At 44.6% G+C, this 16,408-nt stretch overlaps 1 protein-coding gene across 4 annotated transcripts in view; it reads right to left on the bottom strand.

Moving 5' to 3' along the window:
- The window catches only part of LOC106571749 (kelch-like protein 29), a 323,412-nt gene that overhangs the window by 56,107 nt on the left and 250,897 nt on the right, over nt 1-16,408 (bottom strand). For all 4 annotated transcript variants that reach the window (XM_014145163.2, XM_014145162.2, XM_014145161.2 and 1 more), the window contains one exon: nt 8,306-8,504. In XM_014145163.2, coding sequence (XP_014000638.2) covers nt 8,306-8,504 — 199 coding nt within the window. The remainder of the gene's footprint in view (nt 1-8,305; nt 8,505-16,408) is intronic.

Genomic DNA, 16,408 nt, shown 5'->3' with positions numbered 1-16,408 from the left:
CCTCCTCCTCCTTTCTCCTAACCTTATGCTCTTTCTCCCAGGGAGGTCATTTGGTATGGTGAGGATCAGGAGGCCAGGGGCCTCGGATACACTGTATGTGTGTGTGTGTGTGTGTGGCCCCTGCTGTGAGGGTATTCTGGCAAAGAATCAGGGAGCGTGTTTGAGTCTATGTAAGTGTGTGCTCTTAGGGTATTCTCAGGGTGTGTGTGTGTGTATATGCATTTGTGGCCTACTGTGAGGGGGCTCTAGCCAGCCCTTGAAAGACACAATGCGACAGGGACTCAGCACTAGCAGGTGACACACACACACACACACACACACACACACACACACACTAAATGTGACCGTTTAACCTACCCAAGACTTTACAGCAGCTTCAACCTCATACAATATTCCTCCAGCCTGGTTATGTGAAAATCATTGCATGTGTGGATTTGGTGTTTGCATGTGTGTGTTCTGTACACTGCATAATCTAGCTCTTGGAAGAAACTGAGCCAAATCAGCCAGCCGGTACTTGATCCTCTGGTCAGTGGTCAGAAAGCTATGTCGTCATGCCGACAGCCAGGGGGTTGAAATTCAATCCCCATATTTAGGCCAGCGGTCAGAGGACATACTAGCTACAGTAACATTTAAATGTATGATGTGAAAACGATACATTTGTTCAAACTTTCAGCAATAAGACCCAGAAACATCAATGTCTCCACCTTTATGTTCTATTCTAGGCTCTCCTATATCTTTCCACGTTGCAAGAGATGAGATATGATTATGATATGCTGAAGGCATTTCCGAAGCGTCGGCATAGTGTGTGTCTCTCAGCCATTCTCAAGCGGCGCGGACCGTACCGCTTCCCTTTTCAGACCGTAGCACAGAGTAATATCACGCTACATTGGATCTTTAAAACAAACCAGCCTGAATAATCACTCAAACTAGGAGCTGGACACCAGCACGCACGCACGCGCACACATAAATACCCATGCATATGCTCGCAACTACCCAAAATAACAAACCCTATAATTGGCTTCCAAATTCACACATTTCACCCAAGTCCTATCTCCCAAATGAATGGCTGGAGTGGAGGTGGTGCTTCAGACGATAAGCCGACAGACAGAAGCGAATAGTATGAAATATCATCTTATGATCTCTGTGCTCCCGTGTAGGAGTCTAGTGTGAATCGGTTGTGTGCGTATGTGTGTGTGTGTGTGTGTGTGTGTGTGTAGTTCTCATTTCTGTCTCAGTGGTGCCTCTGTCTCTTCAGTCTCTTCCCCAGAGGGCCGAGGGGGACAAGAAGTGTGAATAAGATGATGATGTCACCACTCCAAATGTAGGGCTTCAAGAGTGTGCGTGTGCGTTAAAATCAGAGTCTGACTTTAACATCTTTATATAGTCTTCCCAATATCTTCACTACCCTAGGCCTGCAGGCCACTCACTTTACTAAGTGTATTTTTACACCATGACTATTAATGCTTCAGGTTACCGTCCTCCTGGACAGCTACTGGGTCTGCAGGCTTTTGCTCCAGCCCTGCTCTAACACCAAAGCCCTGTAGAGCAGCTGATGAACTGAATCAGGTGTGTTAGAGCAGGGCTGGAGCAAAAGCCTGCAGACCCAATAGCTCTCCAGGCGGAGGGTTGGACATCCTTGGGTTATATTCACCGATTCATTTCATTGCATTTGAAGATGACTGTATTTGACTACAGATTCTTCTTTGAAAGTTGATTGCTTACCTGTCTACCACAGTTCAAAGCAGCCGCTGGCCTCTCCAACCAAACACAGCATTTGACTGCATACTTATGACTGGAGCTACTGTATGCGAGTCTAAACCATGATAAAAGTCAGCGCTTGACCAGTTCAGACCTGCTGCAATGCGGTTTGTTAGCTCTCCTCTCTCGCTGGTGCTGTGTACAGTATCTGTGTGTGGTTTAATCATTTATTTTGTAGATTCTGGGCTTGTGGCTCGTGAATTTTATATTAGTATACAGAAAGTGCAAATGGTCACAGAGATGAGAATCTCATTTCAGACCGTCCCCCTGCTTTAGCCGGTATATATTAAAGTATGTGTATATAGCTGGGCCCAAGCACCCAAATATGTATGTATGTATGTATGTATGTATGTATGTATGTATGTATGTATGTATGTATGTATGTATGTATGTATGTATGTATGTATGTATGTATGTATGTGTTATGTGTGTGTGTGTGTGTGTGTGTGTGTGTGTGTATAGAGTGGGGGTACACGTCCCGCAGTCATTACAGCTCATTTGTCTGAGTGCTAGTAACACTTGGCTGAGCTAAGTTAACGGTTTGGCCTTGCTCTAGATTTTCCTTTCTCGGGCTGGCTGCGCTGAGCATAGCTGCTGTGAGGAAGGGGTTTGACGTGTTCGTGTGTCCGAACCAAAACCGAATCAACCTCAAAAAGCACTAATCGCTCAGCACTACTGTTCATTGATGTCAAAAAACTGACTGTGGTTTACGTCTCGTCTCAGTAACAGATCCTTATTAACATGCAGGAGACAGAGGGATCAGAAAATAAGACTAAATGCAGTGCCTTCGGAAAGTACTCAGACCCCTTGGCTTTTTCCACATTTTGTTACAATACAGCCTTATTCTAAAATGGATTAAATAAAAAATAAAAACATCCTCAGCAATCTACACACCATACCCCATAATGACAAAGTGAAAAAAAAGATTTAATCAAATTTAGAATAACGCTAACGTAACAAAATGTGGAAAAATTCAAGGGGTCTGAAAACATTCCGAAGGCATCGTTCATCTATGGGTGTAAACTTCGCAAATTCACAATGTAATCCCTGAGTTCCTCAGAATACCTAATGACAGATAATCACTTTGCATACAGTATATTGTCTCTAATTAGCCAATTAGTAGCTAGGAGAGTTACCGGAGTGATGTGTGAATGGTTCATTATGAGTTTTAGGCTGTGTTTACACAACCACCCTAAGAACCCAAATCTGTTTTTCTTTCAATATCAAATCACTTTTTCCTGACCGTCCACACTCAGTTTTACATGTGACCCATATCAGATTAGTGCATTCACACTGATGTAGCCTCTGAAGTAGCACACAGATACCGTGCTCATTTCCTGTCAGTGTTGATTACAATTTTGGGGTGGTTGTCATGGTAAGGGCAGAACAGAGCAATAAAAAAAGAAAAGATCTGAGCATCCAGACAGAGGCCGCATATGGAGGGTCGGGATTGAGATCCACTTGGGCTGCGTTTAGACAAGGAGCCCAATTTTGATATTTATTTCATTAGTTGGTCTTTCGACCAACTAGCTCTCACATCAGAATTAGACGTTCATCCATTTTTAAGTTGTTCCAAACGTCAAATTTCAACATTTTTAAGGTTAAGTTTAGGCATTAACTCTGAATGTAAGGTTATGGTTAAGTTCAGGCATTAGGTATTAACTCTGAATGGTTAAGATAACGGTTAAGGTTTGGGCTATGCTCAAAATCTCAAAAACGACTGTTTATCGCTGGATTCGAACATGCAACCTTTTGCACCAGAGGCGGATGCTCCCCGTCCATAATGCCCAAGCAAAACCCAAACCTACTTCAAGGTAACAGTGGCCGGGTTTTCACACCATCTCCCGACGTCCTCATACATGGACGGACGTCGAATACTGATTTATATCACGGATGACCTGGCTGCTTTTGACCAATCAGATCAGTTGTGAAAAAGATCTGATGTGAAAAGATCTGATCTGATTGGTCAAAAGACCAATGAGTAGAAAAACGATAAGAATTGAGCTGCATGTCGAAACCCAGCCATATGGAGGTGGTATAAATCGGAAGTAAAAAGATCTGATGCCATGTTTGTTTTTTTGTTGTTTACACATTAGGGGAAAGAAAGGCATCAGAAATGCAAATAATTGGCAATAGATCTGAATTAGCTAGCTAGCAAATTTAGCTGGCTAGCAAACGGCTGGTAGATCCACACACGCATTGCTAAATGTGCGTACCGGTACTATACAGCCAAATAAATGTCTGTGCCCTTACTTGCAAACTTTATGGAGTTGTTAGCTGGATAATTATTTTCCTCTTGGATGTTGTGTTTACTATTGCAACCTTTTTCAGGCAAATTTAATTTATAATTCAACATAGGCTAGCTAGTTGCTCAGGGTTGACAGTGTTTGCACTGCAGTTATCGGCGCTATCGTTGCACCACAGTATTGTTGTCTAGCTATGTAAATTAGAATGACATTTTACTACTGTTAACGTTCATAGCTGACTTGGCTTGAACATTTTTTTTATTTTTTATAATACAGTAGCCTACATGCTTAATACTGGCTGAAATGGATCAAAGGGTGGCTGGCCCAGCGGCCGCTTGAGAACTCTCAGGCAGCCTAGCACGTTATGACAGCTTGCATGGGATTGTTTACAAAAAAGTAGATATGTCAGCCCGACAAAATACATTAATAAACAAACTGACGTAGCTGAATTTGACTTACTGAGTCTGGCTTTAACTAGTCGGAATTAATGCCCAAACTTAACCCCCACTCCCGGACAACTTTTGAATACTCAAGTCAACCTGTGAAATCTTGCTGTCTATAGCAGGTGGAGAGAAATCGTCACCGTGATAGGATAGTGATGTGGCCTGACGTGGACAAGAGAGGGACAGGAGGAGGAGAGAGAGAAGGAGATGGAAGAGGATGTTGAAGAGGTAGAGGATGAGAAGTAACAGAGGGGGAGTAGAGGAGGAGGATATGGGAGAGTATGGTGTTCTGGTGAACTGTGTCTCCTGCTGTGACACCAGAGTTGGCTGGCAGGGAGATAGGTCTACGTACGGACACACACAAACACAGATTGAGTGCACTGGGAAAGCAGTGTTTCACGGATGACATCACGCCGTTTCCCTTTTTTTTCTCTCCGCTTGAGAGACTTATCTTCCAAGCTCAGGTGGTGCCCCAGCTTTCAGGCTCTCTCTCACACACACACACACACACACACACACACACACACACACACACACACACACACACACACACACACACACACACACACACACACACACACACACACACACACACACACACACCTCAATTTCTCTTTCTCTCCCATCCACTATCTCATCCTCCCTCTCTCCCTCCCTCCTCCTGACACAGGTCACTGCTGGTCACCATTAGGATTAACTGAACTTTCTCTATGAGCAGCCTCTCCCAGCCTCCGTGTCCCTCTGACTCAGCCCCGCTGTGCATCTCAGAGCCAGTCAACAAGAGGACCAGATGGCCAGACTAACACCACACTCAATCAGTCACACACTAACCAGGGGCCAAGCCTGACTACAACCCTGAATAGAGAGGTTTGACCTCAGATGAGAGAGAGACTGAAAATAAACCTTGATATCATAATGAATTATACAAAAGTATTTTTTTTGGAATGTCTTTTCGAGAGCCTTACTTCCCTAAAACCACTACCCCCCTCTGCAATAAAACAATTAAACACAAACTATTCAAATACCACCATTGCTTGTTTACCAATGAGAGAGTGTGTGTGCGCACGCGCACCTTGAGCAGAACAGGGAAGCCAGGTTCGTAAACTGTCCACACCATAAAGTGACATTTGTTTAGCAATTACCTTAATCCTACCAAGCAGAAAATGTGTTATGTTTGTGCTAAGCTCTAATAAATTTCGTACACACACACTAATTAGACAGCTTTTTATTGAGGGGGGGTACCAGAAAAAGACTTGGCCGAGTGGCAGGAAAATCTAACGAACAAAAGAACTGTCTGTCCAGGGCTACTTATTCCCATAAATATCTGCTTTAATGATGTAAACAAACTGAATTGGACAGCCTGAACGGTTGGAGAGTGAATGGCTGGTTGGAAGTGAACTTCTTGTTACAGAATAATAATAGGAATAAGTGACTGTAAATGCCTGGACTGTTCTGAAAGCAGCTGGTGTTCAGGAGGCACTTGGAGATGTATTGGGCCTACTGTAAAAGCACCCGGAGTGCCTCAGCCCAGACATCCCAGGGACACTGTTATGGTTGGCCATCCAAAGCTTTCATAATAGCAGGGTCTGTGCTTGGCTCACACACAACGCAAACTCTTCTTTTGTTTCATTTTGACATTACTGGAAAACTACTGATGGTTTTGGACACCAATATTGTTTATTCATGCGATCCAAAGTATTTCATCGGATGTAAATGGCATACTTTTGTTATCTCTTTCTTCTCCTGCCCCAAATATGCATTTCTGTCATTGCTTCATTGTGCCTTCTACATTGCATATCCTGGCATGCATGTGAAAGCCCATGTGTGACCATGTGTGTGGGTTAGGGTTAGGCAATGTCAACCTTTGTCCTCTCTTGATTATGTACCCATAAAACATTGCGATATACGATGGCATTGCCCCCTACTGGCCAACCAAAACAAAATTAAAAACTCACCTAAAACGACCGTTGGGCTACAGCACGAAATTGAATACTACACCTGGATGAATCATGACAAAATATGTTGTTGAAAGCCTGGGCAGAGGCTAAGTGCAGGCAAATCTTTTCTAATATTTCTTTCTGGTGGGGGAGCTTCAGCAGGGAATGCGTTTGAGTGTGTGTGTGTGTAAGTGTGGCGCGCACATGATGAAGCAGTAACAATCTGATGATGAACGGTCTTACCGTACATAGTGAGTTAGGTTATACTTAATGGAGTGAACAGTTAGGTTATACTTAATGGAGTGGACAGTTAGGTTATACTTAATGGAGTGGACAGTTAGGTTATACTTAATGGAGTGGACAGTTAGGTTATACTTAATGGAGTGAACAGTTAGGTTATACTTAATGGAGTGGACAGTTAGGTTATACTTAATGGAGTGGACAGTTAGGTTATACTTAATGGAGTGGACAGTTAGGTTATACTTAATGGAGTGGACAGTTAGGTTATACTTAATGGAGTGGACAGTTAGGTTATACTTAATGGAGTGGACAGTTAGGTTATACTTAATGGAGTGGACAGTTAGGTTATACTTAATGGAGTGGACAGTTAGGTTATACTTAATGGAGTGGACAGTTAGGTTATACTTAATGGAGTGGACAGTTAGGTTATACTTAATGGAGTGGACAGTTAGGTTATACTTAATGGAGTGGACAGTTAGGTTATACTTAATGGAGTGGACAGTTAGGTTATACTTAATGGAGTGGACAGAAACTGTCTCCCCTTTCCAGATCTGGATAATTGCTTTATTTGCCTCATAAAATAATAGAAAACAAAGAGTATTGTTTGTTCTATCTCTCATAAAGCTGTGATTGAGAGTAGCCTCTGCTTATTGAAAGCGACAACTTCAGGACAACACCTTAGGCTAGAATATTTTTGGGAAAAAGCTACTGTTCAACTTTAACTTGTCTTAAAAGCCAGTCATCTAATCTTTATGATAGGTTATTGGCCATTTGGTTTAATTTCAACCTCGTATGGAGGGATTTTCCCAGCCTGTATGGATCATTTCTTTCTAAATAAGCTTTGATTAAACTTGTCATAACATTTATTTCTTTTTTACAGGCAATTGATATTGCTTGTTCTCTCTCATTATTAGTCCCCTGGCTACCTTTACGTTTTTAGGCTATTCAAACAACTTTTTGAGATGGAACTCCGTTACATCCGTTGTCTGATCCGGAGAAAGCCATGCATAAAATGATGAAAGCGTAGCCTATATGCATAGCCTATCAAAAGGAGATACAGAAGGGAATATAGGCTACGTTTTTTTAATCAGCTAGACACAAGATAGTGAAGGAGTGTCTAACAAAAGAAAAAGGAATAGGTTCAGGCTATAGCCTAAGGCTCATGTATCAAAGAGAGAGAGAGTTGCAGATTTAAAGCAAGTTGGCTGCAATTCTACACATTTTGCCATGGGGCGGAGAGAATATTTAGCAATTTTATAACTCATTTCATGCAATTCTACTCATTTTGCCATGGGGCGGAGAGGAAAATGTGCTGTTTTACAGCTAATTTCCTGCAATTCAAAAAATCTTGCCATAGGGTGAAGAGAAATGTTTAAAGTTTTTAATATGATATTTGAGTGAGACGAACAAAATCAAAATGGGGGCCCCTCAGCCGGTAATTCGACCATGATTACTAAGTTTAGATAGCTGGCTGCTAGACTAATTTAAAATAAAATAGCTGACATGGGCTAATTGAGTGACTATCAGTGACTGACATAATAGAAAAACTGCTGATGCAAAAACAAATTTCAAAATTGCAGCTGTGTATTCTACTATTCTAACTAAGAAATATATATTATTAAAAAAGTGGAACTACTGATCCGAGGAGCCCGTCAGTTGCCCATCCCTGGTGTACACCTACCTGCAGATAGCCGTGGTCGTGTCCTAGGTGTCTGCATCTCCTGTCTGGCGTGAGGTAACATGTGATACCTCTTGGCCTCGTTGACCAGGTCTCGACACGCCTCCGACGTCTTTATTAACTCCTCGTTGTCCACAACGTTCAGCAGGTAGGACGGGTGGATGAAGGGAAGACGCACCACTGCTAATAACTCTGATACATGCTGCGGGAGAAAGAGGGGGCAAAGATAGAGGGAGGGGAAGGGAGGAGGAGAGGAGAGGAGGGTGTAGGGAGGGAGGGAGATGGGCCAGGAGCAAGAGAAAGGGGAATGGCGTATAAAGCAGAGGGAAGGAGATAGAGAAAGACATGACAATTTACTATGTGTAGACTACACAAATTAGTCTACAGCAGTAAAGATGAAGAATTCCTGGAAGCCTCAAAGAAGCGTTAGATTAGCAACAAAAAAACAAACCCAGAAATGAGAGTAAATCACACAGACTGTGATGCCACAGACAACCACTTTCATGTCTGTCTCAGACAACACCACAGTGGCAAATATAAACACACACGACTCATTATAAACCGTCTTTACTGTGCAAATCATGTAATATCTAAAGGAATGGGGGAAAGAAAATATCTCATTTGAAGGAAGGAAGAACATTTGCAGTAAACTTTGGGATCAGCTGTGTCAGGGTAAGGTTGGAGAGAGAGAGAGAGAGAGAGAGAAAGAGAGGTTGACAGAGATCTCTACAGCTGGCTCTAAGTCAGAACACGTGTGTGTGTGTATGTGTGTGTGTGTATACTTTTGTGTGTGCATTTGGTGGTGGAGACAGGTGGTCTGCTCTGACATAGGTTGTAGTAGTGACTAGAGTGTGCAATGTGTGTGTGTGTGTGTGCATGCGTGTGTGTGAGAGACGTCCAGAACCCCCATGGGACTCTTGTCTCTGTCAGAGCTAAACGTTGTAAACAACCCGAGACGACAATGTCCGTAGACACCGCAGTACAAAGAATTTGAGCCATTGACCTCTAGCTCAGCGTTATGACCACTCTGGAAGGATCGTACAGCCTGCCTTAGCATCTCTCTGACATCTGGCTCTATTGTCTTCAACTGATCTTACCAGAGAGGAGAGGAAGGGAAAGAGGAGAGGAGAAGACGGGAAAGAATAGAGGAGTAAGATGGAGAGGAGGATGAGGAAAGGAGAAGAGGAGGAGAGGAGAAGAGAAAGAGGAGTATGTAGGAGAGGAGGAAAGGAGAAGAGGAGAGGAGAAGAGAAGAAGAGAAAGAGAGGAGAAGAATAGAGGAGTAAGTAGGAGAGGAGGATGAGGAAAGGAGAAGAGGAGGAGAGGAGAAGAAGAGAAAGAGGAGTACACAGGAGAGGAGAGGAGGAGGAGAAGGGAAAGAGAGGAGAGTGTGTTGTTGACATTTGGTTTGTGTGCCCGCAGTTAACACAGTATAGAGACGGGACTATGGGTCTCTCTCCCGCACAAACACAAAACACACAGTATACTCTTTACTTGATCAAACAAACACGTCTCTCCATCTCTCGCTGCCTCTCTCTCTCTCTCTCTCTCATGAATATATCGATATGCAAATGAGTATCATACTTCTAGCTTCACATTTAAAGCCACACAAGGCGTATTATATTTATATTGTGTATTAATACCGCTTATAGATCATCCCTACCGCCCTCCATCCTGGGTCAAGCCTGACATAGTTTCTGTGTTTGGCTGTCTCTCTCTGTCTAAGTGCAGGCTGAGTACAGTGTCTAAGTGCAGAGTGATGTGTGACAGAGGTGTATTCAATCATCTAAGTGACTCACAGCAGCGCTGTGTGACTATAGAACAGCTGTGAACAAGAAGGGTCTCTCGCTCGCTCGCTTGCTCGCTCGCTCACTTGCTCGCTCACACGAGCAGAGGCACTCATTAAATGTGGAAAGCCACACGCCAATGCGTTCCATACCCACATACATCTGAACAATATAATATTCTGTATCTAAAGAATATATGTATATCACACGCACACACACACACACACACACTCAGTCAGTCCCCACTGAGAGTAGTAGGGAGGGAAACACAGGGTGGACATTATTAATTTGTGTGTGTGTGTGTGTGTGTGTGTGTGTGTGTGTGTGTGTGTGTGTGTGTGTGTGTGTGTGTGTGTGTGTGTGTGTGTGTGTCGTCCTCCTGGCTAGATCTCACCTGTAGTCTGACAGATCTCAGACACAATACTAGATAGATTATCCCTGCCTCACGCTGAAACGCAGCCCATTTACAACTTACAACTGTGTGTGTGTGTGGCACCATGCAGTTTTTATATACAAATGATACCTGCATGCTCATATTTATTCACTGTCTGTCACTAAAAAGACCAAACAGCTCTCAGTGAAAAAAGGACCGTATAATGTGACTGACACACACACACTCACAAATACAGCAATCCCCCTAAAGAAAGAACCGAAAGAAGAGAGGGATGAACAAAAGACAGACTGCGAGTTCAAAGTACGTGTGTGTAAACCGACGGAGGTTGCTGAGGGGAAGACGGCTCATAACGGCCGGAACAGAGAGAATGGAATGGCATCAAAAACCTGCAAACCATAGGTTTGAAGAATGTGATACCATTTCACAAATTCCACTCCAGCCTTTACCACGAGCCCATCCTCCCCCAATTAAGGTGCTACCAACCTCCTGTGGTGTAGACTGTGTGTCGGCTGTGGGGTTGGAGTTTACTAGAGCGCGTAGCCATGCTTAGCCTCAGAGCGCTAACAAACTCATTCACCTGGACCAACAAACCTTAATAGGGCTAGGCTCACGCAATGGTGTGTGTGTGTGTTGTGTTCTCCCTCAGGTGTGTGTGTGATTTAGGGATGAGGAGAGGTGGCGGGATTGAGGATATGGAAGAAGCAGGCTGCTGTGCTCAGAAGTTGAGACGCCGAGGACACGACCACGGCTATCTACAGGTAGGTACACACACACACACACACACACACACACACACACACACACACACACACACACACACACACACACACACACACACACACACACACACACACACACACACACACACACACACACACAGCTATTTTGCTCTGAGGGGCAGTTTCAGCATGACTTCACTCAATAACACGCTAGCTAGCTCACCCCTCCCAAATCAGCCTTTTTCCTGTTAATCCATGTAGACAGAGGCCTTCCGGGTGTGTTCTGTGTTGATCTGGCTTTGTAAGGAGAGTTCTTTGTTAAAGCACAATGTATGTTTGGTGAACACGCACTACAGACGGTTGCTAAACCGCAAGGAAAGAGTCTGTCTACACTTATTTTGTGGTGAAGGACAGTCTTTCGTGCTCCAACGTTTATATAACATGCAATGTCTTAGGAAACAGATTGGGATAATTCATCTTTTTGGTTCTTCTCTATACCTGCTGAAAACACATTTTAAAGACCTTCACTAAGAGAAATATACTCTAACACTATTAATATAACATGTAATAACTTTCCCTCCGTTCATTTAAAAAAAACTTGGTGGGTTCCGCAATGGCAAACGTCAGATGCACGTTGTTATTTTTTTGATGTGTGAACTCTTTTCCCAGAGTGTAGTGAATGACTGGCTCTTTAAATCTACCAAATCCACCATTAAATGTCACATTCCGGTCTCTCCGTGCCCGTCTCTCCGGTCTCTCCGTGCCCGTCTCTCCGGTCTCTCCGTGCCCGTCTCTCCGGTCTCTCCGTGCCCGTCTATCCGGTCTCTCCGTGCCCGTCTATCCGGTCTCTCCGTGCCCGTCTATCCGGTCTCTCCGTGCCCGTCTCTTCGGTCTCTCCGGTCTCTCTGTGCCAGTCTCTCTGTGCCCGTCTCTTCGGTCTCTCCGGTCTCTCTGTGCCGGTCTCTCCGGTCTCTCCTGTGTCTCCGGTCTCTCCTGTGTCTCCGGTCTCTCCTGTGTCTCCGGTCTCTCCTGTGTGTCCGGGTCTCTCTGTGTGTCCGGGTCTCTCTGTGTGTCCGGGTCTCTCTGTGTGTCCGGGTCTCTCTGTGCCCGTCGCTTCCGCCTCTCTGTGCCCGTCGCTTCCGCCTCTCTGTGCCCGTCGCTTCCGCCTCTCTGTCCGTCGCTTCCGCCTCTCTGTCCGTCGCTTCCGCCTCTCTGTCCGTCGCTTCCGCCTCTCTGTCCGTCGCTTCCGCCTCTCTGTCCGTCGCTTCCGCCTCTCTGTCCGTCGCTTCCGCTCGTCCCTCCGCCTGTCCCTCCGCCTGTCCCTCCGTCCGTCTCGCCGTCTGTCTTGTTCTCTCGCTCTCTGTCTTGTTCTCGCTCTCGTGTGAGTCTTACACAAACCCATTATTAATGCTCAAACACTCTCTATCCATCTCTGGCTCTCAGCGATGTCCAGCCACCTGTTTCTGTTTCCTCACTCCAGAAGGAAAATTGCATATTATTTACTCAGCCCCCGTCAACATGCCAGTGCAGTGTGTGCACACACACACATACATACAGCCCCCAGCGTTTGGTGTTTTTCTCCCTCCTCTCAGAGAGAGTGTCAGCCCTGTGACAATTGGCCCTGACGTGTCATTAAAAAATATCACAGGTTCCAGGGGAGCAATTTCCACTGCACTCTTTTTCCAAATGGCAGGAGAGAGGGACGTGGGGAGGTGTGGAGGGAGGGAGGGAGAGAGGAAAGGTGAAAATTAGCTTGTGGTGAGCAGAGCGTGTCAACTCAAATGCTGGGGTCAGTTTCTCTTGTGGAAAGAACCTATCGCTCCTCCTTCACGCCCTCTCAACCCCTCTCCTTTACTCCCTAACCTCTCCTCCCCTTCACTCTTCTCTCCCCTCCTTAACTCCTCTCCTTCACTCCTCTCCCCTCCCCTCCTTCACTCCTCTCCCCTCCTCTCTCTAGCAGCAGTAGTTTTAGTGTGTCTGTCACACATGGCCCAGAGATTTGAGACTGGCCCTGAGCTCCATCACAGCTCCACTCCTATAATGTCATGGCACACAGCAGAGAGAGCGCCACTGAATATCTGATTCCTACTGAGCACAGAGACACAGGGGCCCCTCTCCTCTCACTGTCTCGCTATCCTTCTCCCTCTCTCTCTCTCTAAATGTCACCTTCGGGAAGGTGTTATTGTGAGTAAACAAAACCCAGAGACCCAAGTCTAAAGCTGTGACCCAAAAGGAATCAGCCGCAAATGGGAATGAGCAGCAACTCACCATTGGGTCCTGACCCTCCATTTGAGAAACCGCTGACTGTTATAAGGTATTAGTCTTATCTCTGACTTAGCAACAAGGAGACCGAGAAGAGGGAGGAAAGGAGGAACAGGAGTGGACGGCAGGTGAAATGTCTGTCCGTTTCACTTTCCCCTCGTTCCCTTGCCATGCTCTGATTCGCTGTTCTCTCCTGTCCAATAGGCTGTGAGATGAATGCTGACCTGAGCGGAAGTGGACTGGTCAAAGCCTTGACTGACTGACTTTGATCCTCAGGAGAGCAGAGGTCCTTGTGTGTGTGAAACTGCCCCAAACCCACACCAAACCATCCCCCCTACAGTACGTCCTAGTTTCATTGTTGTGCTGATCACATCCCCGAATACGTTTTTTTCTACACCAGAATCCCTCATATATTTGACAAGAGCTCAGAAAAGGTCACAATAAGTTGAAAGCTAGTGCTGTGTAGAGACAGAAACACACAGTTGTGTATGTCCCCAGGAAAGTCTTACCATCATCCTCTAGTCCATTTGAAGTCCCTTTAGCTATATGTATAACCACACTACCTCCTCTAGACACATTAAAACACTGCTGCAGGTCTCACAGTCCTCTTCTCGCTCAACCTGTACCTAAATTCTCTGCCCTGCACCTGAAAAATGAGGCAGACTCGGACTTACAGTGGGGGAAAAAAGTATTTCATCCCCTGCTGATTTTATACGTTTGCCCACTGACAAAGAAATGATCAGTCTATAATTTTAATGGTAGGTTTATTTGAACAGTGAGAGACAGAATAACAACAAAAATATCCCGAAAAACGCATGTGAAAAATGTTATAAATTGATTTGCATTTTAATGAGGGAAATAAGTATTTGACCCCCTCTCAATCAGAAAGATGTCTGGCTCCCAGGTGTCTTTTATACAGGTAACGAGCTGAGATTAGGAGCACACTCTTAAAGGGAGTGAAGAAGCAATCAATCAATCAGATTCCAAACTCTCCACCATGACCAAGACCAAAGAGCTCTCCAAGGATGTCAGGGACAAGATTGTAGACCTACACAAGGCTGGAATGGGCAACAAGACCATCGCCAAGCAGCTTGGTGAGAAGGTGACAACAGTTGGTGCGATTATTCGCAAATGGAAGAAACACAAAAGAACTGTCAATCTCCCTCGGCCTGGGGCTCCATGCAAGATCTCACCTCGTGGAGTTGCAATGATCATGAGAACGGTGAGCAATCAGCCCAGAACCACACGGGAGGATCTTGTCAATGATCTCAAGGCAGCTGGGACCATAGTCACCAAGAAAACAATTGGTAACACACTACGCCGTGAAGGACTGAAATCCTGCAACGCCCGCAAGGTCCCCCTGCTCAAGAATACATATACATGCCCGTCTGAAGTTTGCCAATGAACATCTGAATGATTCAGAGGACAACTGGGTGAAAGTGTTGTGGTCAGATGAGACCAAAATGGAGCTCTTTGGCATCAACTCAACTCGCCGTGTTTAGAGGAGGAATTCTGCCAAGAACACCATCTCCACCGTCAAACATGGAGGTGGAAACATTATGCTTTGGGGGTGTTTTTCTGCTAAGGGGACAGGACAACTTCACCGCATCATTTGACAGGGCCATGTACCGTCAAATCTTGGGTGAGAACCTCCTTCCCTCAGCCAGGGCATTGAAAATGGGTCGTGGATGGGTATTCCAGCATGACAATGACCCAAAACACATGGCCAAGGCAACAAAGGAGTGGCTCAAGAAGAAGCACATTAAGGTCCTGGAGTGGCCTAGCCAGTCTCCAGACCTTAATTCCATAGAAAATCTGTGGAGGGAGCTGAAGGTTCGAGTTGCCAAACGTCAGCCTCGAAACCTTAATGACTTGGAGAAGATCTGCAAAGAGGAGTAGGACAAAATCCCTCCTGAGATGTGTGCAAACCTGGTGGTAAACTACAAGAAACGTCTGACCTCTGTGATTGCCAACAAGGGTTTTGCCACCAAGTACTAAGTCATGTTTTGCAAAGGGGTCAAATACTTATTTCCCTCATTAAAATGCTAATCATTTTATAACATTTTTGACATGCGTTTTTCTGGATTTTTTTGTTGTTATTCTGTCTCTCACTGTTCATATAAACCTACCATTAAAATTATAGACTCTTCATTTCTTTGTAAGTGGGCAAACGAACAAAATCAGCAGGGGATCAAATACTTTTTTCCCCCACTGTAAGCTTTTATATAAAAGAAACTTGGGTACAGATCATGTCCAATGAAGACAATATCCGTGAGAGGGAATCAGCTTGCTTTTGGTAGGTTAGATTTACAGTCAATACCTGTGATACAGTGTGAACATTCTTAGTGAACCCACTGTGCAGGAAGCTTCCCTTTATCAGCAGTTGATTGAACTGGGGTTTTGGTCTGTCTTGAAAGGCAATGAAAATGCTATCAGATGATGTCATATCCCTGAGATATGCATTGTCCACTTAGTCTGGGTAGCAGTCTTCTTAGCTAACATTCCACTCCATCCCTCTCCTGTCATTTGCCAAAACTCCTCACCACTCAAGGAGTGGAATGTTAGCTAAGAAGACTAGCTCAGCAGAGACGGCAACCAGGCTTGTGTCCACTAGGTCACACTCAGTGTTAGGGAGTAGTGAACAACATGTAATTTAACTTGTAATTAAACTACATTTTGCAGTAGCTTGGTGGTAGTTGAACTCAATTCAAATCTTGGTAGTGTTTTCAGTAGTTAATAACGTTCTTTGCCATGCAGTGGTGTACGGCACACCACTTTTAAATGTTTTATTCAGTTCCTTTCTTTTTCGCCTTCAGACCTGCCTAAGCTTTGAAACACCATTTTTGTGTTTAATAGGATACATTACACTTATGTTAACATATGACTACAGAGTGATCTGTTTTTGCAATTTGTATTTTTTCACTAAGTAGTTTGGACGTAGTGA

This window comes from Salmo salar, chromosome ssa15 (assembly GCF_905237065.1).
Source record: "Salmo salar chromosome ssa15, Ssal_v3.1, whole genome shotgun sequence".
Classification (NCBI taxonomy): Eukaryota; Metazoa; Chordata; class Actinopteri; order Salmoniformes; family Salmonidae; genus Salmo; species Salmo salar.
Note: the sequence above shows the minus strand (reverse complement) of the source record. Positions and strands in the feature narration are given on the sequence as shown.